This window comes from Leopardus geoffroyi, chromosome C2, assembly GCF_018350155.1.
Source record: "Leopardus geoffroyi isolate Oge1 chromosome C2, O.geoffroyi_Oge1_pat1.0, whole genome shotgun sequence".
In the NCBI taxonomy this organism is placed as follows: domain Eukaryota; kingdom Metazoa; phylum Chordata; class Mammalia; order Carnivora; family Felidae; genus Leopardus; species Leopardus geoffroyi.
The window spans coordinates 3,155,338-3,182,009 of NC_059333.1; the positions used below are offsets into that span (position 1 = coordinate 3,155,338).

General features: G+C 61.2%; 1 protein-coding gene across 10 annotated transcripts; it reads left to right on the forward strand.

The window, feature by feature from the left end:
* CBS (cystathionine beta-synthase) lies at window positions 1-26,672 on the forward strand. 10 transcript variants are annotated; one of them, XM_045501241.1, is made up of 18 exons: window positions 3,603-3,799; window positions 5,311-5,449; window positions 8,474-8,690; window positions 10,718-10,824; window positions 11,777-11,911; window positions 12,261-12,340; window positions 12,423-12,557; window positions 13,090-13,159; window positions 14,222-14,313; window positions 15,073-15,198; window positions 15,818-15,902; window positions 17,229-17,334; window positions 18,908-18,982; window positions 19,146-19,280; window positions 19,849-19,957; window positions 23,723-23,807; window positions 24,201-24,242; window positions 25,522-26,672. In XM_045501241.1, exons 2-18 carry the CDS (start codon window positions 5,380-5,382, stop codon window positions 25,677-25,679), a joined length of 1,827 nt encoding a protein of 608 aa, XP_045357197.1. In that variant the 5' UTR covers window positions 3,603-3,799; window positions 5,311-5,379; the 3' UTR covers window positions 25,680-26,672. The 10 variants fall into 10 exon arrangements, with proteins under 10 accessions (XP_045357204.1, XP_045357202.1, XP_045357205.1 ...); XM_045501243.1 differs by having other exon boundaries at window positions 3,694-3,799; window positions 5,311-5,492; XM_045501244.1 differs by lacking the exon at window positions 3,603-3,799 and adding an exon at window positions 3,904-4,191.

Genomic DNA, 26,672 nt, shown 5'->3' on the forward strand with positions numbered 1-26,672 from the left:
ATTAGGTCATGGATTTGTATCAATGGTAAGTTTTTTTTGGTTTTTGTTGTGTGGTTTTTGTTTGGTTGGTTGGTTTGGTTGTTTTTTAAAGACTTCATTTTTTTAGGGGTGCCTGGGTGGTTCAGTCGTCGGTTGAACATCCAACTTCGGCTCAGGTCATGATCTTGCGGTTCGTGAGTTCAGGCCCCACCTCAGGCTTACTGCTATCAGCACAGAGCCTGCTTCCGATCCTCTGTCCCCCCCACTCTCTGCCCCTCCCCTGCCTGCACTCTCTCTCTCTCTCAAAAATAAACATTAAAAAAAAAAACACTCAACATTCTAAAAAGACAATTTTTTAAAAGCAGTTTTAGCTTAACGTCTTGATTTTGGCAGTTGTTCTATGGTTATGGAAAACAGTTCTTTGTTTTTCAGAAATAGACACTGAAGTCGCCAGGGGTAACGGGAAACTGTCTGCAGCTTAATCTTAACCATTCAGAAAAACCAGACAGTTAGATGGTGGATAAGTGGTACAGACTTAGATTCATATTATAGAGAGACAGGGACAGAGACATAAGTATGAAGAAAATACAATAAAAGTTTAATATTTGGGGGCACCCGACTGGCTCAGTTGGTAGAGCGGGCAACTCTTTTTTTTTGTTTTGTTAAGTTTATTTATTGGCGGGGGAGGGGCAGAGAGAGAGGAAGAGAGAGAATCCCAAGCAGACTCCCTGCCGTCAGCGCAGAGCCCGATGTAGGGCTCCACCTCACGAACCATGAGATCATGACCTGAGCCAAAATCAAGTCAGACTCTTCCGACTCTTAATCTTGGGGTCGTGAGTTCAAGCCCCATGTTGGGTGTAGAGATTATTTAAAAATAAATTTTTTTTTTAAAAGTTAAAAGTTTGAAAATCTGAATGAAGGGCGTCTGGGAATATTCTTGCCACTTTTCTGACAGTCTAAAATTATGTCAAAATTTAAAAAAATTTTTTTAATTAACTCTTTTTAATGTTTATTCTTTGAGAGAGAGAAAGAGAGAGAATGAGCAGGGAAGGGGCAGAGAGAGGGAGACATAGAATCCAAAGCAGGCTCCAGGCTCCAATCTGTCAGCCCAGAGCCCGTCGCAGGGCTCGAACCCACGAAATGCAAGATTATGACCTGAGCTGAAGTTGGACGCTCAACCGACTGAGCCACCCAGGCGCCCACCCCCCAAAATTTTTAGTACTTGGACCTCATAGCAAATTACCACAAACTCAGATGGCTTAAAACAACACAAATTTCTTGTCTCTCACTCCTGGAGGCTAGAAGTCTGAAATCAAGGTGCCCGAAAGCCCACCCTCTGCAGGCTCTGGGGGAGGGTCCTTCCTGCGGCCTTCAGCTCCTGGGGGCTGCGCGGTCCCTCATCTTGTGCCAGAATGACTTTAATCTCTGCCTCTGTCTTCACAGAGCCTTCGGTCTGTGAATGTGCCCAAATTTCTCTCTTCTTACAAGGACACGGGTCATATTAGATTTAGCACGGCCCCTTCTCCTTATCCAGTACGACCTCTTAAGTTGGTTATATACTCGGAGAGCCTATTTCCAAATAAGATCATAGTTACGGATTGCAGGCGTTAGTAAAAGTTGAATGTTTGGGAATCTGGGCGAGTATCTGGGAATTCTTCTATTCTTGCACTTTTATGACAGTCAGAAATTATGCCAAGATAAAATAATTCAGAGCATGATCAAAAACTCCCTAGTTTGAAACCTTCCGAGGGCCCTGCAGCACGAGGCAGTAAGTTCCAGCAGAAAGTTCCATCCTGGCCACCTGCAAGCCCTGGGACTCCGCCTCCCCTTCCACCCTCTGGCCACTCCTGTCCCTCGCTCTGGCCACTGCCCTTTCCTCCAGTTTTTCTCACCCCTGACTTGTTCCTGCCCCAGGCATTTGCAGTGGTTGTTTTCAACCCAGAACATTCCTCCTTGAGAATAAGACGTGGCTCCTCAGGTCAAATGTCACCTGTCCAGCTAGCTCCTGTTCCCGTCTTTATCCGTCTTCACATTTGTTCTCACTAGTGGAAATCCTATCACAAAATGATGTCTCGTTGAGCCCCCTCCCCTAGAATAGAAACCCTCCAGGGACAGAGGCCCTATTGGAGTTTCCGGTTTTTTCCAGAGCCTGGCCCAAAGGCCCGCCTGTGGCCGGGGACGGCCAAATCATTGCTGGATGAAGCGAACCCGCAAGGTGCCGGGCAGAGCCGCTGATGGTTCCACATCTGTCCACACCTGGTAACACGGTTGCGACCTGTCAGTCACAGTCACTACAGGCAGGGAGAAGCACAAGGGTGTGCCCCAGGGTCCTCTAGGCTCTTTAAAAGCCAGGAGCACGCAAGTTTGAAATACTGATGACTGTGGCCCTCCCGGCGGCCCCAGGGTGCCCTGCTGGCCAGCAGCCTCCAGCTCCTGGATTTGGGGAGTGGGGGGAGTGGCCTGTGCAACACCTGTGTTTCTAAGCGGCTTTTGTGACTTCTGGCCGAGCGTCAGGTCTCGGGCGAGCTCTGGTTCTTTCCCAGTCTTGTGGGAGCCCTGGCCAGGCTCCGCAGAGGGGGTCTGGGAAGGTGTCTAGGGGGCACCTGCACAATGGGGGGGGCAGGAAGTAAATCCCGGGAAACCCCGCCGTGGGGAACCCAGAGCCAGGGTACTGGGTGCATGCTAGGTCCCCTGACCTGAGGCGGTGGGGACCAGGGCTGGCATGGAGGTGGGGGTGTGGGAAGGCCGGCAGGTGGGGTATTTGTGGAGGGTCATCCTCACGGTCCTACAAGCCCTTCCCCGCTCCAGAGGGCACACTGTACAAGTCATCAACAAATATTCACTACACGCCCGCAGGGCTAGCAGTTAACCAAGTAAAACAGAATCGGGACATCAAATACAGAGCGTCCGCACCCCTGGAGTCCGCGATCCTGGTGGGGGGACCTTGGGGGGCAGGGGGAGAGGAGGGCAGAGGGCCAGCGGATGCATCAAAGGGGAGTGGGAGCTGGTCCCGGGCCCGCGGTAGGGCAGTGGGGGCCAGGAGTTGGGGGACACGGGAACCCAGACCTGAGGCCGGGGAGTTGGACGGAGTTGGGTGGGGAGTGGGGGTGGGGGAGTTCGGGTGGGCGGGATCCGGGCGGGGCAGTGCGGGGTGCGGGGGGTGGGGGGAAGGGGGAGGCCCTGACCTGAAGCCAGGCAGTGAGCGAGGAGTTGGGCGGTGAGTGGAGGTGGGGGTGGGGCGGATGGGGGGCGGGCAGCACGGGAGGTGCGGGGTCCCCAGCCCGCGCACACCGGGACAGCTATAGTGGGGTGGGGTGGAGTGGGGGGTGGAGTTGGGTGGGATGGGGGAGGGGCAGCGCGGCAGGTCCGGGGTCCCCAGCCCGCGCGCGCCCGGGCAGCTAGCGCGGGGGTGGAGGGTGAAGGGTGGGGGAGGGGCAGCGCGGGAGGTCCGGGGTCCCCAGCCCAAGCCAAGACAGCTAGCGCGGGGGTGGGGGTTGGGGGGTGGAGGGTGGAGGGTGGAGTGGGGGAGGGGCAGCGCGGGAGGAGGGCGTCCCCAGCCCGCGCCAGGGCAGCGAGCACGGAGGTGGGGACGGGTGGGATGGGGGCGGGGACAAGCGCGGCGGCGGGCGGCACTCGGGATTGGCCGGCCGCCGGCCCCCCGCCCCCGCCTCTCGGCCAATCGTCTGCGCGCAGTGTCGGCCGCCGGGTCCCGCAGGCCCCGCAGCTCCAGGGTGGCGGCGCCGAGGAGCAGCTGTCGGGGTCGCAGGTCGCGGCGCCCGGACGCGCGCAGCCCGCCGCTCTTTCCCGCGTCTCCGTCCAGGTCAGCGCCCGCCGGCCCGGGAACCGCCCCACCCCTGGGCGGCGGGGTCGGGCTGTGGTCGACCGCCTCCGGCGGGCCCCGGGTCGCCCCCACCCCTCCGCCGGAGTTGCATCATCTGCACCTGCGCGCGGCGGAGCAGGGCCGGCGTCCCGCGCCGCCCGCGCGTCCAGAACGGTTTGAGGCCGGGGATTCAGCGCCCACGTGGCCCCGGGCCTCCCCCCGCAACCCCCGCGGCTGTGGAGTGGAGGGGGTGGGGGGGCGGGAGCCGGGGTGCGATCGTTGATTTTTCGCTGTATTTTGGAGGGGAAACGGCTGTTTCGCAAAGTGCTCTTTTCCGTCAACTCTATGAGGTGGGAGTAAATATTCATGTAGTTGCGCGGACGGCACGTGAGGTGGGTGCCCGTGGGGGGAGGGGCGCAGAGCACATGGGGGTCGTGCCCTGGGCACATACTCGGATGCCCGGCGACCCCCACTTCCCCGGACCCTAGGGGAAGCGGATGGTTGAGCTGAGGGGTGGGGCGGGGGGGGGGGGTGGAGGGGCGGGAACGCGAAAGTTTTAGCTTCGCCAGGATTACTTGGGGGTGTTTGTCCCGAACTGCGCCTCCCGGCCGGCCTCCACATCTACTGTAGAATCTCGGTATGCCACCTGAAAACTCACACTTTAAAACAGGAGTTTACTACCATTCGCACCCTTGACCCTGACCATCCCCGCCCCCCACACTGGGGCCAACTGGGGCGTGTGTCTGCAGGGTGCACGATGCCCTTGGGGGCGTCGTGACCCCAGGAGGGTCTTGCGCTTTAAGATGGGGTTTCAGGTGGAGCGGGAACCGGCAGGGCGGCGCCAGGTGAGCCCGCCTGCCCGGGACGCACGTGCTTGGCCCGCGGGGCGCGAGCTGAGTCTCGCGAGTGGGAACCCGCGGGTTCGGACCGGTTGCCAAGCGAGCGCCTGGCCCAGTGCTTTTGGGGTCCGCGGAGACTCGGTCGGCTTCGATCTTTGTACCCAGCGGCTCTTTACCTCGCCGGAGGCTATGCCAGGCTAGGCAAGTCGCAGAGGAGGAGGCACGGGGCTGCCCGCGTCCTTAGAGGCCGCTTCCGCGAACGGTCAGCGATTCTGGCCGGTCCTGCGGCGGGCGGCGTGCCTGCCGGGCCAGAGCGCTGCGGGGCTGCCTGGCTCCGATGGGGAGGAGGGTCTGTGACCCGGGCAGGGGGGCGGCTCTTGCACGGTGGAAGAATTACCGCCTGAGCGAGAAAAGGTGCTGGTCTCCTTAGGGGCGGGGGTCCTAAAGTTAGAGAAGGGGAGGGGGGCATCCTCGAGTAGCCTCAGGGAAGACCTGAAGCTTCCAGAAGAAGCCGGTGATCCCAAGGCTTGAAAGAACCACCGCTCTAAGGCCGTTGGGCAGGACAGCTGGGAGGCTGGCTTCTCTGGAAAGGGGCCAGCCCCACCGGCCTGGTGAATTTCCAAAGGATGTGACTTGCAGAGTGTCCCCAGGTTTCTAACTCCCTGTTCGCAGGCTCCGGCCTGGGCGAATGTGGCCAGCCGCTGGGCACTGGGCTGCATCGGGCCACCTGCACTGGGGGAAATGGACCCAGCTGGGGCTGCCTCTGCCTTTGCTGACAACCAGCCTGGTTCTGCGTGCCCTGGAGGAGAAGGTCAGCAAGGGAACGCCCCGAAACTCTGGATTTACACCTCCATGTGAGGAGCCCTTTACACCTTCAGCCCAGTCTGCTCGGCCACTCACCTTTTCACAGCAAAACTGCCTCACGAAGGTCTTGGGGAGCACAGATATCTGTGGGCTCAATCCCACGACCCTGGGATTATGACCTAGACCGAAATCAGTCAGATGCTCAACTGACTGAGCCACCCAAGTGCCCCAGAGCACCCCCCCCCCTTTTTTTTTAAGAACTGTTTTAGTTTTAGGAAAAATTGGGAAGACGAGTTCCATATGCCTGCTTCCTAACACTTTCCCTGAGTAGCCGAGCCTGTTGCATTAGTAGGTCTTTGTTTCCGTTAGTGAACGCAGCTGTTAACTGAAGTCTCTGCTGAACTCAGGTTCCCTCAGTTTCCCCTAACCCCCTTGCGCTCTTCCGGGATTCCTTGGAGGATATGCCTCGTTTGTGCAGTTGTACCGTCTCTTGTGGGCACTTGTCGGTCGTCAGCCTGTGGAGGGGTGGCCGTGTTGGAGCCGGGCTCTGTCGTGCCGGTCGCTGTGGAGACGGGAGAAGGGGGCAGAAGACAGGCTGAGTTCAGTCCCAGTCTTTCCAAAGATGAGGGTGGTGCCTGTTGGCTGTCACCCCAAAGGGGCGAGGCAGGCGTACAGCCCAGTGAGGCCTCGCCTCTGATTGAGCCGGTCCCCGTCCGTCCGTCTGTCCTTCCTTCCGTCCACTTGTCTTAATCTGTTTTAAGGTTATGTGTGATTTTTATTTATTTTTTTAAACTTTCTAATTTTTAAGTTCATTTATTTATTTTGAGAGTGAGAGTGAGCACAAGCAGGGGAGGGGCAGAGAGAGAGAGAGAGAGAGAGAGAGAGAGAGAATCCCAAGCAGGCTCCACATTGTCAGCACAGAGCCCGAGGCTTGAACTCACAAACTGCGTGATCATGACCTGAGCCCAAGTCGGATACGTAACCCACTGAGCCACCGAGGTGCTTAAATTCATGATAGGGTTTTTGTGACATCCTCTTTATGGTTTTACACACTCACAAGGGCACAATTCCGTAGCATTAAGTACATTCACAGGTTGTGCAACCATCACCAGGATCTGTATGCAAAACGTTCATCAGGTCAAACCAAAACTCCTCCCCATTCACCAGCGACGCCTCATAACCTCTGTCCTACCTGATGAGTTTCCTCTGTGAGTCTGCGGATCGGATCGTAGGCTCCTCTTTCCCGCAGGTGTAGCCGTACGGGGTTTTCCTTCATGTGGTTTGTTCACAAAGCGCAATGTGTCCGAGGCCCCCTCACCTCGTAGCATGTATCAAAACATCATTCCTTTTTTTTTAGGGTAAATACATCATTGTGTCCATTTCTGATACCCATCATGTAAACGTAGTCTTTTCAAAACAACTTTGAGGGGCGCCTGGGTGGCGCAGTCGGTTAAGCGTCCGACTTCAGCCAGGTCACGATCTCGCGGTCCGTGAGTTCGAGCCCCGCGTCAGGCTCTGGGCTGATGGCTCAGAGCCTGGAGCCTGTTTCCGATTCTGTGTCTCCCTCTCTCTCTGCCCCTCCCCCGTTCATGCTCTGTCTCTCTCTGTCCCCAAAATAAATAAACGTTGGAAAAAAAAATTAAAAAAAAAAAAAAAAAAAAAAAACAACTTTGAGGTAACAAAAGCCATATATATAGACGACCCTCGAGCAGTGTGGGGGTTAGGGGTGCCGACCCCACGCAGTCAAAAATCCATGTCACTTTTGACTCCCCCCAAATTTCATAGCTCACTATTGCCCGGAAGCCTTACTGATAACGTAAATGGTCAGTTAACACTTGTTTTGTATATAGCATGTATTTATGCTGTATTTTCACAATAAGCTGGAGAAAAGTGTGTTAGGAAAATCGTAAGGGAGAGAAAATCCATTTACAATACTGTTGTACTTGTCAGAAAAATTTTTATATAAAAAAATTTTTTAACGTTTATTTATTATTGAGGAATAGAGACAGAGCATGAGCAGGGGAGGGGCAGAGAGAGGGGGAGACACAGACTCCGAAGCAGGCTCCAGGCTCCGAGCTGTCAGCACAGAGCCCGACACGGGGCTCGAACCCGCGAACCACGAGATCATGACCTGAGCCCGAGTCGGACACTTAACCGACTGAGCCACCCAGGGGCCCCGTTTTTGTTTTTGTTTTTAATGGAGTTGTCCTTATGTGTGATACTCACAACAGAAGCCCTTTTTACGATTTGCTGTTTTGATTTCACGTCTACATTGTGCAAAGATTCCCCACTGTCAGATAAACAACATACCCATCACCTCTGCGTGGGAACTTTTTTTTTTTTTAATTTTTTTTTTTTAACGTTTATTTATTTTTGAGACAGAGAGAGACAGAACATGAACGGGGGAGGGGCAGAGAGAGAGGGAGACACAGAATCGGAAACAGGCTCCAGGCTCTGAGCCATCAGCCCAGAGCCCGACGCGGGGCTCGAACTCACGGACCGCGAGATCGTGACCTGGCTGAAGTCGGACGCCCAACCGACTGCGCCACCCAGGCGCCCCGGGAACTTTTTTTTTGTACATGCTCACGTATTGAGAAAATTTGAAAACTTTATTACTTTTTTATGGCCAAGTAATATTCCGTCGTATGGCTGTGCCACGTTTTGTGTATCCCGCATCTGTGACAGATGTCTGGTGTGTTTCCACGTTTTGCCTCTTGTGAGTCGTGTGGCTGTGAACGTGGTGCACAGATATCTCCAGCTCTTTGGATATATGCCTAGGAGCACCATGCTGGCTCCCGTGGTGGTTCTGTTTAACCTTTTGAGGAACCGCCACACCGTGGCCACAGCAGCTGGCCCTGACATTTTTGTGCTTGTCCCTGTGCTGTTTGAATGTGTGGACGCCCCGCCCCCTGCCCTGCCCCTGCAGAGGGACCCTGTGAGCAGGATTGCCCAGGTCCCCAGCAGCAAAGCAGACTCCTCGGCAGGTGTTTAGAAATGGCCTGAACCAAGTCTCTCCCCCTCCCTTTGCCAGATCCCAGCATGCCTTCCGAGACACCCCAAGCAGAAACGGGGTCCGCAGGGTGCCCCCACCTCTCAGGGGCACACCTAGGGAAAGGGAGCCTGGAGAAGGGACCTCCAGGGGACAAGGAAGCCAAGGAGCGCCTGTGGATCCGTCCCGATGCCCCAAGCAAGTGTTCCTGGCAGCTGGGCAGGCCGGTCACTGACTCCCCTCATCACCACACTGTCTTGTGAGTGCCGGTTTATGATTTATTATTATTATTATTATTATTATTATTATTATTATTTTAGGAGAGAGAGCATGTGTACAAGCTGGGGAGAGGGAGAAAGGGGCAGAGAGAGAGAGGGACGGAGAGAATCCCAAGCAGGCTTCTTGCTGTCAGCCTGGAGTCCGATGCGGGGCTCGATCCCACAAACCTCGAGATCATGACCTGAGCCGCGATCAAGAGTCGGACGCTTAACCGGCTGAGCCACCCAGACACCCCTGATTATGGGATTTAAAATCAGAACTCGGGGGCGGTAGGGAGGCGCAGGCCTCACTGGGGCCGGTAGAAATGAAAAACTTACAAATCCAGAATCCCCAAGCATTAAATGTGTCTGAGCACCGAGAGCTCAGGAGGCGATGAGCCCTCACTGCCAAAACCCAGCCGAGCAGTGGGCGAAAGGCCTGTGTGAGGCTGGGGCAGCCGCGAGGGACCAGGTTCCTGCGGGCCCCTGAGCCCGTCACGCGGAAGGCCTGGGGCTTTTACCCCCCCCCCCCCCCCCCCCCCCCCCCCCACCAAGCTCTCCCTTCGCCCTGCCTGCTGTGAGCTGCCCCTGGCCTGGCTGGGGGCGTCCCTTCCGCTCCTTGGAAGGCTGCTGTTGGAGGCTGGATTCCAGCTTGTTCCAGCGGAGGCCTGTTTGGGCCCCCTGGGGAGCTGGGTGCGCTGGGCCTGAGGCCAGGAATCTGGTCTTGCCGGGTTCCTGGAGCAGAGGGCTCGCTAAAGTTTGGGAACCACGGAATGTAAATGAGAAATCCAAGGGCGTAGGAAGCTAAACCCAGGTCTGTGCTGCACATCCCCGGGCGGGTGTTTGGTGAGCACGTACTTGGCACGGACAGGAAGAAGGTATGCAGTTGGCATCGGGCCCTGAGGGTGAGGAACCGCCTGTGTCGTGGCTGACACACCATTGGGCTGTCCACACCCGACTGTCACCTGTCACCATGTGGGAGAACGGGGAGAGGAAGCCAGTCGCTAGAATGCGAAGGGAGACAGCCGGTCGGTGATGAGGAATCCCACACTGAGCCTGGACGTCCACCTGGGAGTTCGTGGTGACCTTGACCCCAGGGGCACTGGTGACTCCCCAAGGTCTTTGTTTTGTTTTGAGTAGGGTGCTTCAATCACCCGTGCCTGACATTTTCTGAGTGATGCCCGGTGGCCGGTGCACCCCTTGTGGCCGCTGTCCATCCCTGGTGGACAGCCAGGCAGCCTGAGGGGGCTCAGCTCTGGAGGAGCTTTTTTCATCAGGGAAAAGCTTTTTTTCTTTTTTCATCAAGGAAAAGAAAAGAAGGACAAGGAATCCCAGGGGTCGGGTGCCAAGAGATGGAAGGAAGTGAAGGTCCACAGAAAAGACTTTCTGAACGGATGCACCAGGCAGGAGCTGTTGTTGAAGTCATGTTGTCTACTCCAGCTTCCGTACTTGGAAGTAATTTTTTTTAACATTCACTCGTTTTTGAGAGAGAGAGAGAGAGAGCAAGCAGGGGAGGGGCAGAGAGAGAGGGAGACACAGAATCCCAAGCAGGGTCCAGGCTCCGAGCTGTCAGCACAGAGCCCGACGCGGGGCTCGAACCCACGAACCGTGAGATCATGACCTGAGCCCAAGTCGGACGCTTAACTGACTGAGCCACCCAGGCACCCCTGTACTTGAAAATAATTTAACATAAAAAGTTGCAGAAATAATACAGAGGGGTCTCGTGTCCCTTCCCCAAGCTGCCCTCTGACCCCGGCCCCTGTTGCCCAGGAAACGACCTTGATGCGGCTCACCGTTAGCTACACCACAGACGGGGTTTCTGCCATCGGCTCACCCACCGGTGTCCTCACGTGTCATGTGTGCACACGTGAGCAGGAATGTGCCTGTGGCCTTTCACCCTGCGTGTAGGTTTGTGTAATTAACCACTCGGATCCCTCACCCAAGCCAGTTCTTGGGTTTGTTTCTTGGTTTATGTAAAACAGCGTGCTGGTCTGCCAAGTCCGAGTGATCGTGGACTTCCCTGTTTCAGGACCAAATCCCCCCAAATCTTGCCAGACATCCTGAAGAAAATCGGGGACACCCCCATGGTGAGAATCAATAAGATCGGAAAGAAATTTGGCCTCAAGTGCGAGCTCTGTGAGTACCTGGCCGCCTCCCTCTGTCCCTCGCCTGCCCCAGCAGCAGCTCGGTGGGCCTAGGGTTGTGGGCATAGACCCCTGGGGCCCTCTGGGGGGCAAGAGGGGCTAGGGAGTGAGCCGGCTAATGAATGTCCGGGACCCCATCGGGTAATAGCAGAAAGAAAGCACAGTAGGGGGACGTGCCGGGGTGGCGGGGCACAGCCGGCCGCTCTGGTCAGGGCCCGAATGAGGAGACAGAGTGTGGAGACCCGGGGAGCGTGTTCTGGGCCAACGTGGAAGGCAGGACCCAACCAGGAAGGAGCTTGACCTTCCCCAGACCTGAGGAGGAGGAGACGTCACAACGGGGTCCGTCTTTGTGATGCGGGGTCTCGGGCGTGGTCTGGGCAGGTAGCGGTTGTCTCTGCGTTCAGCTGGTTCTGTGGGGATAGACCGTCCGTTATGAGGCGGTGGGAATCGGGGGAGCCACGTCCGGCCTTGTCCTCGGTGAGCAGGGGGGCCACCCGCATGCAGAGCCCCGTGTCGCTGGGCGAGGGCCTCTCCCGGTGAGCAGGCCGATGGGAGGCAGGCGTGGAGCGCTGGGCAGGCCCCAGTTGGACGGGACGGGCCGCCCTGTCTCACACCGGCCCCCTGCTGCGTATCCAGCTAGCCGCTCTTGGGCCCGTGCTGCCCCAAGGGGGGCTTTTCCTGGCCCACCCACCCAGCGGGGGGCTCCTCACTTCTCTCCTTCGCTCGGAGCTGCCACTCGGGCTGGACAGCGGGTGGCTGGGCAGGGGGTAGTTTCCCGATGGGTGAGCATGCTGCTCCGGGCGCAGGTGGGGGCGAGAACGGAGGGGGGTGGTTTACGGTCCCCACGTGCTGGGCGTGTCGCATAATAGGAGGTTGTGGGGATCAGCCAGGGGGCGGGGGGGGGGGGGCGCCTCCTCCTGTCCTGATTTGTCCTTGGCTCCCAGTGGCCAAGTGTGAGTTCTTCAACGCGGGCGGGAGCGTGAAGGACCGTATCAGCCTGCGCATGATTGAGGACGCCGAGCGGGCCGGGACCCTGAAGCCCGGGGACACCATCATTGAGCCGACGTCCGGGAACACAGGTGGGTCCCGGGATGGGCCGGGAGGGTCCCCTGGCCTGTCCGGCCGGCCTCCTCCCTCGACTCGCTTGGGCAGCACGTGATGCGTGCATTTGGAGGGCGGTGCCCAGGGGAAGCCGGAGGCGCCGGGTTCCACGTTTTCCCGCCTGCGTTGCTTCTCAGGGGGCACGTCCCCTTTGCGTTTCTACCTCGGGCGTTCTCTGCCCCGACTCCCTCATTCGAGACAGAAGGGGGTGACCTCAGGCCTTTTTGGTATCTGAGTGCCCTCTCCCTGGGCCTTCCTGGCCGTGGGCACCCAGAGCGGGTTCTGTGGGGCACCGTGGCCCCCTCTCACCCCGTGCACTGTCCCCAGGGATCGGGCTGGCCCTGGCTGCCGCCGTGAAGGGTTACCGCTGCGTCATCGTGATGCCGGAGAAGATGAGCACGGAGAAGGTGGGGGCAGGGGTTGTCCCGAGGGGCCCGGCCCCGTGCATCGGGCCCGGGGGTAGACGCGGGCCTCCGTGCTCCTCCATAGGTGGATGTGTTGCGGGCCCTGGGGGCCGAGATTGTGAGGACGCCCACCACGGCCAGATTTGACTCCCCGGAGTCCCACGTGGGGGTGGCCTGGAGGCTACGGAACGAGATCCCCAATTCTCACATCCTGGACCAGGTGAGGCCGGGGTCTGGGGGCGAGCGTGCGCTCAGGGGTGTGGACCCACATCGGGGGCGCCCTGGGGGGCGTCCGTCGGGGTCGGGGGCTGCAGAGGCGGCTGGCGCGCGGTCGCCGGCCTCTCCCGGCCTGCCCGGCGCTCTGGCAGGTGAGGGCCAGGTCCGCCGAGCCTTTGGCCCCCCGCCTCCCGGGCCGCCTCTGGAGGGCTGCGCTCAGCGCCTGGGCCGCAACGGTTTTGGCGGTGCACCCGGAAGCTGTTGTACAGGTGTAAAACACACGAAAACCTTTTCACCGGGGCTCTCGGCCTCACCCGTCTCCCCTCTGGGTGAGTTCAGAAACCGCACCTCCTGGAGGGCTCGAGTCACCGTCTTGTGCTGGTCGAGCTTCCTAAAACCGCCCGTGCCGCTGGCCACTGGCTTGAGCTGCCGGGATCCGCTCCGGCTCGCCCTGAGCTGTCGGCCCGACGCCCCGGGGCTGTTGCCCGTTCGGCGTTCCTGACCCCACTCAGCCCCTCCGCCGTCTCTCCACACAGTACCGCAACGCCAGCAACCCCCTCGCTCACTACGACACCACCGCCGAGGAGATCCTGCAGCAGTGTGACGGTGAGTCCTTCGGTCCCGCCCCTCTGTCCGCCTTCACTGCATCTATCTCTGCTTGCCTGGGAGCGTACGGGTCACTTACCCTCTCCTCGGTAAACTCCTGTCCGTCCTTCAAAACCCAGCCCAAGCGTCCCCTCTCTGTGAAGTGCTTTCCAGCGCATTTCCCCAGAGGGGTGTCCTTTTTCGGACTTTGCCTGTGCGTCGCCTGGAACACCAAACATATCACGTGGTTCTGCTCGTGCGCCCAGCAGTAGGTCCTTCCAGACCCGTGGGAGCTCCTGCGTGCGGGGAATGAAAGTGTGCCAGGCTGGTTGGTGCTGGAGCCCTCCCTGGGCTCCATGCCGTCGAAAGCCCTTGGCATCAGGCCCCGATCCGAGCGCTGAATCCAACACTTGGGTTTTCTTGTCTCCCAAGCCCGATGGTGGTACCGGGGGTTGGTTTACTTCCTGTATGGACATGAGTGTCCCTGGAGCTTTTGCACACGTTGAGAGCCAAGGGTGTGCTCACCCGGGTTTTACGTGTGAGAATTCTCTCCTTTGGCAAAAACAGCCCTCTGCCTCGGCTCGGGTGTCCGCACCAACTTGTCTGCAGGATGCCTGGGCCGGCCACGCGGCAGGCGGAGAGCCCAGTGACTTTCGGGCCGAGCCTGAGGGATTTATTTATTTCCTTTATAATTCAGTTCACTTAGTCCTACCTGAAGCCTGACGGTGCAAGAGGGGCCCGGCAAAGGGCCTCCCCGGGCCCCGTCCCCACGGCAGCCACCGCGCGGCGGGTCCTGGCAGTGCGTCCAGACGCCCTTCACGGCTTCGCGCCAGATGGGGGGCTGCGGTGGCCACGTGTCATCCAGCAAAGACTAAGCAGAGCCCACTGGCTCGCTGTGGCTGCGGATGCTTCTTCCAAGCTCTAGAACTGTCACGAGAGGCTGTCGAAATGTGACAACAGCTTCTCTCTGAACTTCTTGAGAACTGGCCTGCGTTTTGGTTGCGTCTTTACTTACTGCTGAGCGTTGCGGGCCGGCTGAGCTGTGGCCGGAGGGTGGCCCCCTGACACAGCTTCTCCCATCAGGGAAGTTGGACATGCTGGTGGCTTCGGCGGGCACGGGTGGCACCATCACGGGCGTCGCCAGGAAGCTGAAGGAGAAATGCCCAGGGTGCAAAGTGAGTGAGCCAGGGGCTGCAGACGGGTGTCGGAGGCGGGTGGGCCCGGACGTGCACGCCTCTCTCACCTGCGGCCCCATCTGCGGTCGGAGGCGTGACCATCGAGCTTCTGGGCCCTGGGTCCCCAGGGTGGCCTCTGCTTTAGAGCTGCAAGTTCCCCGTCCTGACATTTCTGCTCACAGCTTGTCTTGCACCTTGTGTGCCTGCCTCTTCTTGGGAGTGGCCCATGACCTAGGCGCCCCGATGCTCTGGGGGTGGGACAGTCGACTTGGATGGCCTCCAAGGATCGTTCCAGAAGCTCTAAGCTCTTAGGGTCACGTCCCGCATGTGCTGTGCTTGTCCCGCCATCTGGATTTGGAGTTAAGCGTGGACCCGGGGAGGGGCTTGTAGAAACTTCCAGCTGGGGGTCCTGAGCACTTTTCTCCTTCCGGCCATTTCTCTGCCATCCATCCCCAAAGGCTCCGGCTGCCCCCACAGGGGCAGTCAGGGCTTTCCTGGGGCGCCCTGCTCACCTGGTTCTCCCCTGGAAAGCTACCTTGCCCCCACTGGCCACATTGTGTCCTCTCGGAGTACCCCAGGTGAATGTGTACCTTGTAATGTCCCCAGCACTTGGGGCCTGAGGCCTGGGGACACGGCCACACCCCAGGGCAGGTCTTCACCGGGTGCTTACTAGGGGTGGGATTGGCCACCCCCATAAAAAGCCAGGCACGGCCAGATGAGACTGTTGCCCAACTCAGGCCCTCATGCCGCCCCCTCTAGATCATCGGGGTGGATCCCGAGGGTTCCATCCTCGCAGAGCCCGAGGAGCTGAACCAGTCGGAGCAGACGGTCTACGAGGTGGAAGGGATCGGCTACGACTTCATCCCCACGGTGCTGGACCGGACGGTAGGCAGGGCCAGGGCACTCCCAGGCACGGTTCCAGCCCTCTGGGTACGAACGCCCTTGACCTGTTTTCCAACGGAGGGGCCGCGGAATAGTGGGGGCTGCATGAGCAGGCGGGCGAAGCGTGGCCTTGCCGTCAAGGGTAGGTAACAGGTGGCACCGTATCGAGTGTGTGCCAGGGCCCTGGTGGGCGGAGACACTGAGACGGCTGTGGGCACGGGCCCGGCCCCCGCAGAGGGAAAGGGCATGGGTGGTTAGGGCAGGGAAGCAAAGTGAACGATAAGAACCCCAGCCAGACAGGGCTCTCTTTCGGGACCCTAGAGAGTAATTCTGTTGGGGGGGGGGGGGGGTGTCTAGGGTGGACCTGTGGGGACAGAGCTGTGCGGCGGGGGCTGGCGGACAGTTTCGATGCCAGGGGCAGAATGTGTTGGACCAGGAGAGGTAGAAAGTTCTAGGGTTTTTAGCCCTGAGAATCCAGTCGCAGATGTGGGGCCGGGCCACGTTCCGATGAGGGTCTTGGCCTCTGGCGCACCTGTGAGGTTGCAGGCACGGCTGTGGCCACACCCCCACCACGGAAGGGCCCGGGCCCCTCCAGAGCTTTCCGTGTGGGTCCTGTCTGCAGGTGGTGGACAAGTGGTTCAAGAGCAACGATGAGGAGGCCTTTGCCTTCGCCCGGATGCTGATTGCACAGGAGGGTCTGCTGTGCGGTGAGTGCCGGGCGGGTTCTGGGGTGCACTTGCCCCCTGCCCACCTCCAGGCCACGTGTAAAAGACACCCTCGTTCTGAAGCCGCGGGCCGCGCCTGTCAGGTGCCGTCCGTCCGTCTGTCCCTCGGCAGGGCAGTCATGCTCACAGCAGAGGTGCCCTTCCAGAACATGGCTGGAGCTCTGGGTCTGTGTTCCTGGGCCCCTGGGGTCCTTAGGCTTTGTCTCGCTGAGGACAGGCGTGGCCCGCAGATCCGAGAGGGGAAGGAGTGTGAGCTGTGAGGGGCCTGGGGACGTAGCAACCCCCCAGTAGCTCAACAGAAGAAGAAAACAGCCGCCATCTCTGCGCTCCTGGCAAAGTGGGTAGTGGGGTCTGGGTACGAGTGGGCGTCTGCCTCCTGCCGCCCCCACCTTGAGAGGCGTCCCGGCGATGCCGTCAGTGGTTTGGGGGTGAGGCCAAAGCTTTTAGGGCTCTTGGTTTTTTTTGTTTTCTTCTTTAGTGTTCATTTTTATTTTTGAGAGCTAGACAGACAGAGCATGAACGGGGGAGGGGCAGAGAGAGAGGGAGGCACAGAATCCGAAGCAGGCTCCAGGCTCTGAGCCGTCAGCCCAGAGCCCGACGCCGGGCTCGAACTCACGGATCGCGAGATCGTGACCTGAGCTGAAGTTGGACGCTTAACCGACTGAGCCACCCAGGCGCCCCAAGTGTTCATTTATTTCTGAGTGCTAGACAGACAGAGCATGAGCAGGGGAGGGGCAGAGAGAGAGGGAGACACAGAATCGGAAGCAGGCTCCAGGCCCCGAGCTGTCAGCACACAGGCCGACATGGGGCTCAAACTCACGGACCGTGAGATCGTGACCTGAGCCAAAGTCAGACACGCTTAACCGACTGAGCCACCCAGGTGCCCTGTGGACACTTGTTTTCAGCCAAGTCCAGCCCTCACCTGGGGTCTGGGGCTGGCACAGGGTGCCGGGAATGCCCTGGAGAGGCTGGGGGGCATGTGTGACACGGGCCTCCAGGGTCAGAAGGAGATGGGACCACGCTCCCCACCGGCTGTCTCCGCTCGGAGCCCCAAGGCCCCCGAGGGAAGCGCTGGATTTAGACCCCCAGGGACTGACGGGCCAAGAGGACACGCGGCTCGCTGTGGGGTGTCTGTGCTTCCTCGGGGAGGGTTTAGTGACGAAGCCTGGGCGGACGTGGAGCTCCGTGCTGCCAGAGCGGTGCGGGTGCAGTGAGAAGCGGGGTCCTCCCCCCAGAGCCAGGCCCTGCGGGTGGCTCCCCAGGCTCGCAGGCAGGTGCTCACGCCCCCCCCCCCCCATCCCCCCGCAGGTGGCAGTGCCGGCAGTGCCATGTCGGTGGCCGTGAAGGCTGCCCAGGAGCTGCAGGAGGGCCAGCGCTGCGTGGTGATTCTGCCGGACTCGGTGCGCAACTACATGTAAGACGTGCCCTCCCCCGCCCGCGTGCGTCTCTGTCCTTCCGAGTCCCCCGCCTGCGTCTCTCTGTCCTTCTGAGCCCCGCACGCCCCGGGTGCTCTCGCTGACGGGCCGCCCCGGAGATCAGACAGGAAGGAGGAGGGAGGGTGGGGGTCCGTGGGACCCCTGTGAGCTCTGCCTGCGCCTGGCCCCCGGGCTCCCCGTCGGGCTCCCCATTGTGTCTCAGCCTGTCTGGTCCCCGTCTTGGGGTCCTCTAGACACGCTTATGAGTCCACGCACCTTCATGGCGGCCGGTGTGTCTGGCAGAGCGCCCCCTGGAGGGGGTTCCTTGCCCACTTCAGCCCCTCCTGCCCCCCGTCGCCCCTCCCACGTGTCTCCTGTGAGCTGCCCTCCCCCACTCGCCCTCTTGAGGCCTCCACCCTCTGACCGAGGAGATCCCTGGCTGGGCTCAGACGGCCCTTCAGGACCTGCTGGGAAGTGTCTGGCCGGTGGCCCCCATGGCCCCGTCCGGCCTGATGGCACTGGGCGTTCGTGTGTGTTGTGGCCCAGCTCTGAGGGCCATAGGTCCAGCCAGTGGCCCCTGGGCCTACAGCTCTGCCTGTGCGCCAGGCTGCTCTGCAGCAGGCTTCTGGGGGACGGGGAGCTGAGGACCCCCCCTGGCCCCTGCCCGCCAAACCCTCACGATTCCCTCCATTGCCTGGGTGCTGGGGGTGCCCCGAGTTGGCTTCCCAGGGGGCGCGGGGGTTCACAAGGGTTCCCACCGCCAAGTTGCCCTGAGCTGGGCTGCGTGCCTGCCCCAGTCAGTCAGGATGCCCGTCTCCCCGTGAGCTCGACAGGCCTGCTGTGTGGGCATGTGAGCGTGTGCACGCTGGAGGGTGTGAGAAGCAGGGCGGGTCCGTGGGAGACGTGGCGGGTGGGTGAGGGAGATGCAGCGGGTATGTGGGAGACACGGAGCAGGGGTGCAGGTGAGAGGGCAGGTCCGCAGGGGGTAGAGAGGGTGGTGTGGTGGGGGGAGAGATGGGGTGGGGGAGGGGGGAAAGAGGGCCAGTGGGGGGCGGGGGACAGGGTGGGGGTATGCGGGAGGTGGGGTGAACGGGAGGGAGACGGGGCGGGTGTTGGGCAGAGAGATGGGGTAGCTGTGGGCGGTAGACGGAACCGGTCATGCGAAGGACCGAGCGTGTCCTCCCGCGTGTCTTGGTCACCGGGTGGCAGGTTGGGGCGGGTCCCAGGCAGGCAGCCCCGAGCCGGGGCCAGTGTCCTCAGCCCCTGGGAGGGAGGCGCTCCCTCTGTTCCTCGGCCGGGAGGCCGCCCCGGAGCCGGGGGTGGGCTCGCCGGCTTGGGCTCCGGGACAGACGCTGTGCTCTGCGCCCCCCCCCGCAGACGCATGCCAGGCTCGCGGGTCGACCAGGTGCCCCCACGGCACTCCCTGCTGGGGTCTCCAAGGCCAGGCTCCCCGGCCTCACCCTGCAGTCCCCGCCGGCCGCTCGGGGTCTCGGCTGGAGCCACGGTGTCCCGCGAGTGGTGCTGGGCTCTCTCAGGACCGACCGGGCCCCAGCGGCTTCTTGATGCCCGTAGGTCCAAATTCCTGAGTGACAAATGGATGATGCAGAAGGGCTTCCTGAAGGAGGACTTCACCGTGACAAAGCCGTGGTAAGGGTGTCTCTGAGCGGAGACCGTGCTCCCAAGTCCAGGCCCCTGTGCTCCGTCCCCCACCTGGCCGGCTGTCATCCCTCTGCGCTGATCCTTGCAGTGAGTGTACTTGTCCTCCCCTCCCGCCTCCCGGTTCGCGGCCGGCCCGGCGCCCTCCCCCCAGGTGGTGGCACCTGCGAGTTCAGGAGCTGAGCCTGTCGGCCCCGCTGACGGTGCTGCCCACGGTCACCTGCGAGCACACCATCGAGATCCTCCGCGAGAAGGGCTTTGACCAGGTGCCCGTGGTCGACGAATCAGGGTCAGTGTCAGCCACCCCAACCCGGGGCTCTGCCCAGAGCCGCAGGGCCAGGGCCCCAAGCTCCCGGACAGGGCGGGGCAGCGGTTGGCCCGTCGGACGACTTGTCCATGCGCACCTGCCATGCTAGCTCTTACGGCCCAAGGGCCCCTCCTGCGACGTCCCTGCACTCTGGGCACGTGCGTGGGGGGCGGTGGGAGAGGACCGGCCATGCCGTGGCTTGTGGCCAGCACTAGAAGGCCGTGGCCAGCCAGCAGTCTCCCGAGACCGTCCCAATTCTAGAACCAAGCCCACCACCTGGGACGCTGCCAGCTGTTTCCCCGTGATGCTGGTCAGAATGGAGGCTCCTGAGACTCGCTGGTTTGTGGTGTCCCCGCACTGGACAGGCAGCCCCCAGGGCCGGGCGTCGGTCACTGCCATACCCACGCGTAGGCACCGCACTTCCTGGTTGAATTCTCAGATTCCACGTCTGGCCACGGTGCACAGCCTGAGCAGAGGGTGGCTGTGGGCGTGTTCTGTCCTTGGGAGGGAAGAGGGGTGCCCGCACTGACCCCTGACCCCTGTTTCCCAGGGTGATCCTGGGGATGGTAACCCTGGGGAACATGCTGTCGTCCCTGCTCGCTGGGAAGGTTCAGCCGTCAGACCAAGTTCGAAAAGTCCTCTATAAGCAGTTCAAACAGGTACGAGCTCTGTTTCGCTCGAGACCCAGGCCTGCTCTCGAAGGCGGGGCTTAGTGCTCCCGTGAGAGGGTGCCGGGGCCCCTGCTGCGCCCAAGCCCATAAACCCAAGGGTTTGCCCCTGCTCTGCAGGCGGCCCTCGCTGGTGGGGGCTCACTTGGGGGTCAGCATCCCTAGGCCATCTCAGCCAAGCCTGGCGCCCGCCAGCACGGTCGTTCCGCAACGCTGGGCCTGTGCCTTCTCTGTGCTGCATGTTTGTTAAGAATGCCCGGCAGGCAGAGAACATTCTGGGGAGTTGCCGGGGCTGGTTGGGGCCCGTGGGCGTCCTTACATGATCACGGCCCCTCGATGGGCCGGGCAGAGGCCCCAAGGTGGTGCGGTCGGGCGTCCCCTCTCCCTGGTCCCTGGCGCCGACTCCCCACCAGCTTGTCCTGTGCTTGGTGGGTGAGGGAAGGCGGCCGCTGGCCGTGTTGTATTTGAGGGGCTGAGTCTAGAGCCGGGGAGGAATTTCCCACCACGCAGCTGACATGGCCCCAGAACACGGGTTCCTTCCACTTTTGGCCATCACCTGTCTCACGGGCCCTGCAGGGCCCCTTCCGCTAGGCCCTCTGGGAGCCGCTGCCCGGTCTGGACTGTCACCCTCTCCTCCTATCCCCTGTCCTTCCTCCAACCTTGACACTTCCCGCGGCTGGTGCCCCTGCCGCCCCCGCGCGATGCGCTCACCCTCTGTGCCCCAGGCCCTGTCACACCCCGGAGCACCGAGCGCACGAGCGTGTTTCTGGTGCGGAAGCTCCGTGAGGTGTCACTGAGCCCTGTGTCACGTGCGAGGGGCTGGCCAGCCGGGCCGAGCGTGGGCGCCCTTCCCGCCGGCTTCTCAGCTGTTCCCTCCACCGAGGCGTAACTGCCACACGGGGCCGTGTCCAGCCTAGCCCATTCGATGGTTCTGACGTGAATACGCACCCACGAAGCTGTCCCCACGGTCACGAGCGCACGTATCCCTTACCCCGAAGGCTTCCCCTGCCCCCCCCACCCCCGCCTCTGCCGACGCCCCTCTCGTCGCTGCAGGCGGTATGTGCTCTGCAGACCCGTGCACACTGTGTGCCACTCGTGTGCCTTTCCCACAGCGTAGTGTGGTGAGACCCATCCCCCGGGGCCGTGCACGCTGGTCCCTTCCCGCCCCGAGTGCCGCTGGCCCATGCCGGGGCCTTCCGCGAGCTGGCCTGGTCGGGGGAGCCTTCTCTCCGGTGGGGGCTCCGCTCCGTGGGTCTGTCTTCAAGCTGGCAGAGCCGGTGGCCGCCGCCTGGCGCCCGAGCCTGTATCTTGTTCCCTCCCTGAGAGGCCACGTCACACCTTCAGCCACGCCTCCGCCCCCAGAGCGCGGCCAGGCCCTCGGCCGGGACCCCTCTGGGTCTCAGCGCAGGGACTTCAGTTCCCGCCGCTGAGCTGCCGGGCGGGGCCGGAGGAGCCAACCGCGTCGGGGGCCGCCGTGCTCCTGCTCCCCTCTGCCCTGCGCTCCCAGGGGCGGGTGTGGGGGGAGGCAGGTGTCTTCCTTCAGCAGGGGCTCCAAGCCTCCGCGTTCCAGATCCTGTCTTGAGAGTGCAGGGGCCGCAGTAGACAGCCTGGGTGGGACCCGACATCTGGGCACAGCCGCCCTGCCGGGTGCTGGCCCTTCCTGCTGCCCCGTGGGGGCCTGGCCACCTGGGTGCGCTGTGGCTCCCTTACCACCTGGTTCTTCGTGACCCCCCGTGGTCTTTCGACCACGTCCAGTGCGTGGCCTACAGAAAGCGTCTGGCGGAAGCTGGGTCCGTGGACCGGCGCTGCTGCGAACACTTCAGCGTGCACTGGCGCCCGGTGTGGACGTGCTGGACCCCCCCGGACCCACCCCCAGAGGCTCTTCCCCTGGTCTCCTGAGCCGTGAGCGCTGGTCTTTTCCCACGGAACCGCCCCCAGTACCAGAGTCCAAATAGGAAGGGCGCCGGGCTAGGTTCCGGTGTGGCTGACCGGGGCTTGTCCAGCTCACGTCTGATGAACACTCCCCTCACTGTGTCCCCAGAGAGGGTCAGCCAGCCCCTGTGACCCCTCCCGGGGAGCTGATGGCAGTGGAGGCCGTGGGGGACAGAGGGCTCTCCGGGTCAGACTTTCCCGGGAGCGTAAAGAGATGGCCGAGTGCCGTGGCTTACACCAGGTGACCCCTGCGGCTGGGCTGCTGACGCCCCGTCCATAACTAACCCGAGAACCTTGCGGTGTGAGCAGGTGGGAAGGAGGTCCCGCGGTAGAGCCCCAGCCCGTGTACATGCCGGCGGGGGCTGGGGGCTAGGCTCACTCCATTCTCCGAATGCCCCACCTCACCGTGTTCACCTCTCCCCGCGGGTCATTTAAAACTAGGAAGATCTTTCAAATGGAAGTATGGCCTCGGGTGAGTTCAGCTTGTAGAGACGTCACCTGCGTTTACCGCAAACCTGTGTTCCCAGTGCGGGGATGGGGTCTGTTTTTGGGGAGTGCTAGGCGTGAGGGTGACAGCCCCCCAAGGGCCGGGGAGGCTGAGCTCATTGAACGGCATCCTCCGCTGATTTCTCAAGGAACGTGGATACGAAGACAGGAGCCCTTTAGGCCTCTTGCTGACAGCAGACCTCTTCCCTCTGGACGTGTGGTCACCGTGGCTTCCGGGTTCCAGGCGGTCAGCCCGGAGGGTGTTGGGGGTGTGCCCGAAGCCCGTCTCCGGTCTTGGCTGAGGTCCGAGCCGGGCGTTGGCGATGTCGGGGGCCAGGGAACACCTGGGCGCCGGGTCGGCGAGCCACGGACTGAGCGGGGCCACAGGCCTGGTGGCCGGGGGGGCCACCGGGGACCAGCCTTGCTCCCGCACAAGGGCCAGCGCCCCCATCCTGATTTTCCCTCCTGGGTCTTCTGTCCATTTTGTGCCCCCCACACTCCCTTTCCCACCCGGTGGGAGCACACTTCTCGTGAGGCACGGGTATCGATCCTCAGAAGGTGGGCCCTGTTTTTACTGTAAGTTCTCACAGTTGGTCTTGAGCAGGTGGTGTGGGGCGAGCACCCACGTCTGCCTTCTCCACACAGCTCGCCATTGTTACCGCGTCTTGCGCTGGTGTTTGTTGGGGCAGGTGACCGACAAGCGCCAGTTTTCATAGGGGGTCTGCCTGTGCTTTCCACGGGCCCCGGGGTTGTGGCAAATGTATCTATTCCAGTATCCCACAGACCAGTACTGTGTGTAAACCCCTCTCCCCCTGTATCTCCCTGAGTTTTTTTGTTTTTTTTTTTTAATGTTTACCTTTGAGAGAGACCTAGTGTGAGTGGGCGAGGGGCAGAGAGAGAGGGAGACAGAACCCGAAGCAGAGCTGTCAGCACAGATCCCGATGCGGGGCTCGAACTCACGAGCTGCAAGATCATGCCCTGGGCCGAAAGCCAAAGTTGGAGGCTTAATGGACTCAGCCACCCCGGCACCCCTCCCTGAGCTTCTCATAGTTTTGCCTCTTCCAGAATGTCAGAGTCGGGGTCGGAGCGTGGGCCCCTTTCTAAATGGCTCTGTCGTGTGTCTCTCCAAGGACTCATGTGCACCGTGTCACCCTCTGCGTCTTGCATTCGGTTTCTGAATCGGCAAGAGACTAGAGGAGAATGTTCTGGAGCGATGCCCGGCCTTTGCTTTGCTCCTTTCACTGGCAGGCCTGGCAGGCAGTGGCCCTCAGGCTCTGCCAGCTTGAGGCCTGGCGGGACTGTCCTGGGAGCGCTGACCGACCGCACGTTCTCTTCCAGATCCGGCTGACGGACCCGCTGGGCAAGCTGTCGCACATCCTGGAAATGGACCACTTCGCCCTGGTGGTCCACGAGCAGATCCAGTGTGAGTGGGCCTGCTGTGGGCCGGGCTGGGCCGGGAGCTCCGCGGGGCAATGAGGCCCTCGTCCTTCAGAGGGTGTCGGGGGGGGGGGGGTGCGGGAAGGGGGTGCTGACCTCCAGCCCCCACCAGCCTGTGACTGTGGATCTCGGAGGGAGCCTTCTGTGGGCCCTGCCAGAGAGGCCACAGGGCTTTTGAACTGCCGTGCACAAAGCCCCTTCTGGGCCTCTTTGGCGGGTCCCCACAGGCCGGGGGATGCGTCCGGTCCTGGGCGGGGATGAGGGCTGGAGAAGCGAGGAGGCTCGGGAGGGGCCCAGAGTGCCCACCCTCCCGGCGGGGGCTGGTCTTGGGGCCCGGTCTGCCCCGACTCTAACGCCCGTCCCGTCCTTGGCTCCACAGCGCGGGACCTGGCCTTGACGGGCGTGGTGGGGGGGCCCTCAGGTATGTACGCCCCGCCCCCCCGCCGGAAATGGCTCTGTGGTCACAGTCGGAGCCTCCGAGGGCGGAGGAGGGCGTCTGGGGTCCTGGACCCCCAGGCCCCAGGCTCGAGTGGGAGGGTTCTTCCTCCTAGGCTGTTGACTCACATTTGAACTTCTACCAGAAAAAGGCCAGAGTCCCAAGTTCAGAGTCCGCCTGGCAGCATTTCCCCCGGCCGCCTCCTGCGGTGCTGGCAGAGGCGAGCGGTCGTGGCAGAGACCCCGTGGCCCTTTTTCCAGAAAGCCTGCACGCCGGGCTCTGGACGGGTTTCTCCTGGAGGGTCTGCAGGGCAGACTGGAGAGGCCGCTAGAGGCCACCATCCCCTGCGGAGGTGTGCGGCCGTCTGTCCGTCCCGGTACCTCTTCCTCTCCCGAGGTGCTCCGAGCCCGCCAGCTGGGTCCCCGCCCCCCCACTTGCCGGGACCTCTGCCCTCAAAGGCACGAGGGACAGCCAGCCACAGGTGTGGTGCTGGGAAAGGGGGGGCCTGGCCCTGTGTGCGTCCGTCACGGTTCTCGGGGGAAAGCGTCACCAGGATACGTGGACGTGGGGAAAGAACTGTGGTGTAAGGAGTTGGCTGACCAACCGGGCGACCAGGCCGGTGGGTCCCCTGCAGGCTCAGGACCCAAGAGCCAGTGTTTCAGTCTGAGTCCAAAGACAGGAACGGTGTTCTCTCACTCAGAGAGTCAGCCTTTTTGTTCTCTTCGGGCCTTTGGCTGATTAGGTGAGGCCCACCACATTAGGGAGGATCCTCTCTCTCCTCCCTGTGCTCAAATATCACGTCTCACTCACAGACACCCAGAGTAATGTCTGACTAAGTATCTGGGCACCCCGTGACTTCGTCAAGCGGACACATAAAATTAACCGTCTCAAAAACCCTCTCTGCGCTTTGCACAGCGCGGTGGGAAGGGGCTGGTGTTCATTTAGGCCTGAGAGAAAGGCAGGGGTTTGAAGACAGGCCGGGGGTGTAGTTCACGGGTGTGGGAGATGTTGGAACTTCTCGCCAAACTCAAGCATCGGGCGCCCAGGGGGACGCTCGGATTGCTTGCTTAGTGAAACCTGTCCGGCCGGGCAGACACGGGGCGGAGAAGCCAGCTTCGCCCAGGCGTCTCGTGTCAGAAGACCGCGCGTGGTGTTGGGCCCGCGTGGACCTCGGGCGGCTCCAGGGCGGGGCCTCCGGGGCGCGGCGCCTCTGACGGACTCCGCGCGGAGACCCCTTTACACCTGCTGTCTTGTTCCTCCGCAGACCACAGCAACGGCAAGTCCAGTCAGAGGCAGACGGTGTTCGGGGTCGTCACTGCCATCGACTTGCTGAGCTTCGTGGCCGCTCGGGAGCGCGACCGGAAGACCAAGTCAGGAAGCACCTCGGAGCCCAGACCTGCCGGGGCCACGGCACAGCTCTGACCGCGCCCACGCCTCGCCGGGGTCCGTGCGCTACCTTTTGTAAACACAGAACCCACACGCGTGGTTTTTAACTGCCGGACGCTGGGCGTTGTTGTCAGGAGCGGGTAGCAAGCAGCGGGTGTAGGATGCTTAGCCCGGGGCCAGTGTGGACGCTAGCTTCCCTTTTATTAACACCTGGCCGCCTCGGTGAATCTGCGTACGGTTTATTGGAGTAGATGTGTGTTTCTTTACCTTTCTTCTAAAACGGCTCAGGAAGAAAATCTTATCAAACAGGATGCAGCCAGGCAGGTGAGCCCTCGTGGCAAATGACCAGAGCAGGGTGGATAAAAGTGGAGGAAAGTGCTCTTCTGGAGGAGAACCTACGATGGGGAGCAGCAGAAAGGCGGCTAGGGAAGGATGGGCCTGTTTGGAGCCCTCACACGGAGGCGCTGTCTCCTGGGTACCGGGGCTGGTTAGAGTGACTTCAGTGTTTGGGGGTTTCTTAATTGAGGTGAAATTCGCATAACCTTAAATGAACGATTTAAAAGTGTAAGTTTTTGGGGCGCCTGGGTGGTTCAGTCTGTTGAGTGTCCAACTTCGGCTCAGGTCACGATCTCACGGTTTGTGGGTTCGAGCCCCGCGTCGGGCTCTGTGCTGACAGCTCGGAGCCCGGAGCCTGCTTCAGATTCTGTGTCTTCCTCTCTCTCTCTGCCCCTCCCCTGCTTGTGCTCTCTTTCTCAAAAATAACATTAAAAAAAAAAAACTTAAAAAGTGTATGTTCTCAGTGTCGTGCGGCCACCGCCTCGTGTAGCCAAGTCCCATGCACTTTGCACCCCCCACATCCACCCGCTGGGTTTGTCTGTTGGGATGCGCCGTATAAACAGAATCCTACAACCTGGCCTCTCGTCCGTCTGTGGCTTGTTTCGCTCAGCATCTGAAGTTCACCCACTCTGTAGCAGCTGTCAGTACGTCATCCCTATTTATGACCAAATAACACCCCGTCGTGTGCACGGA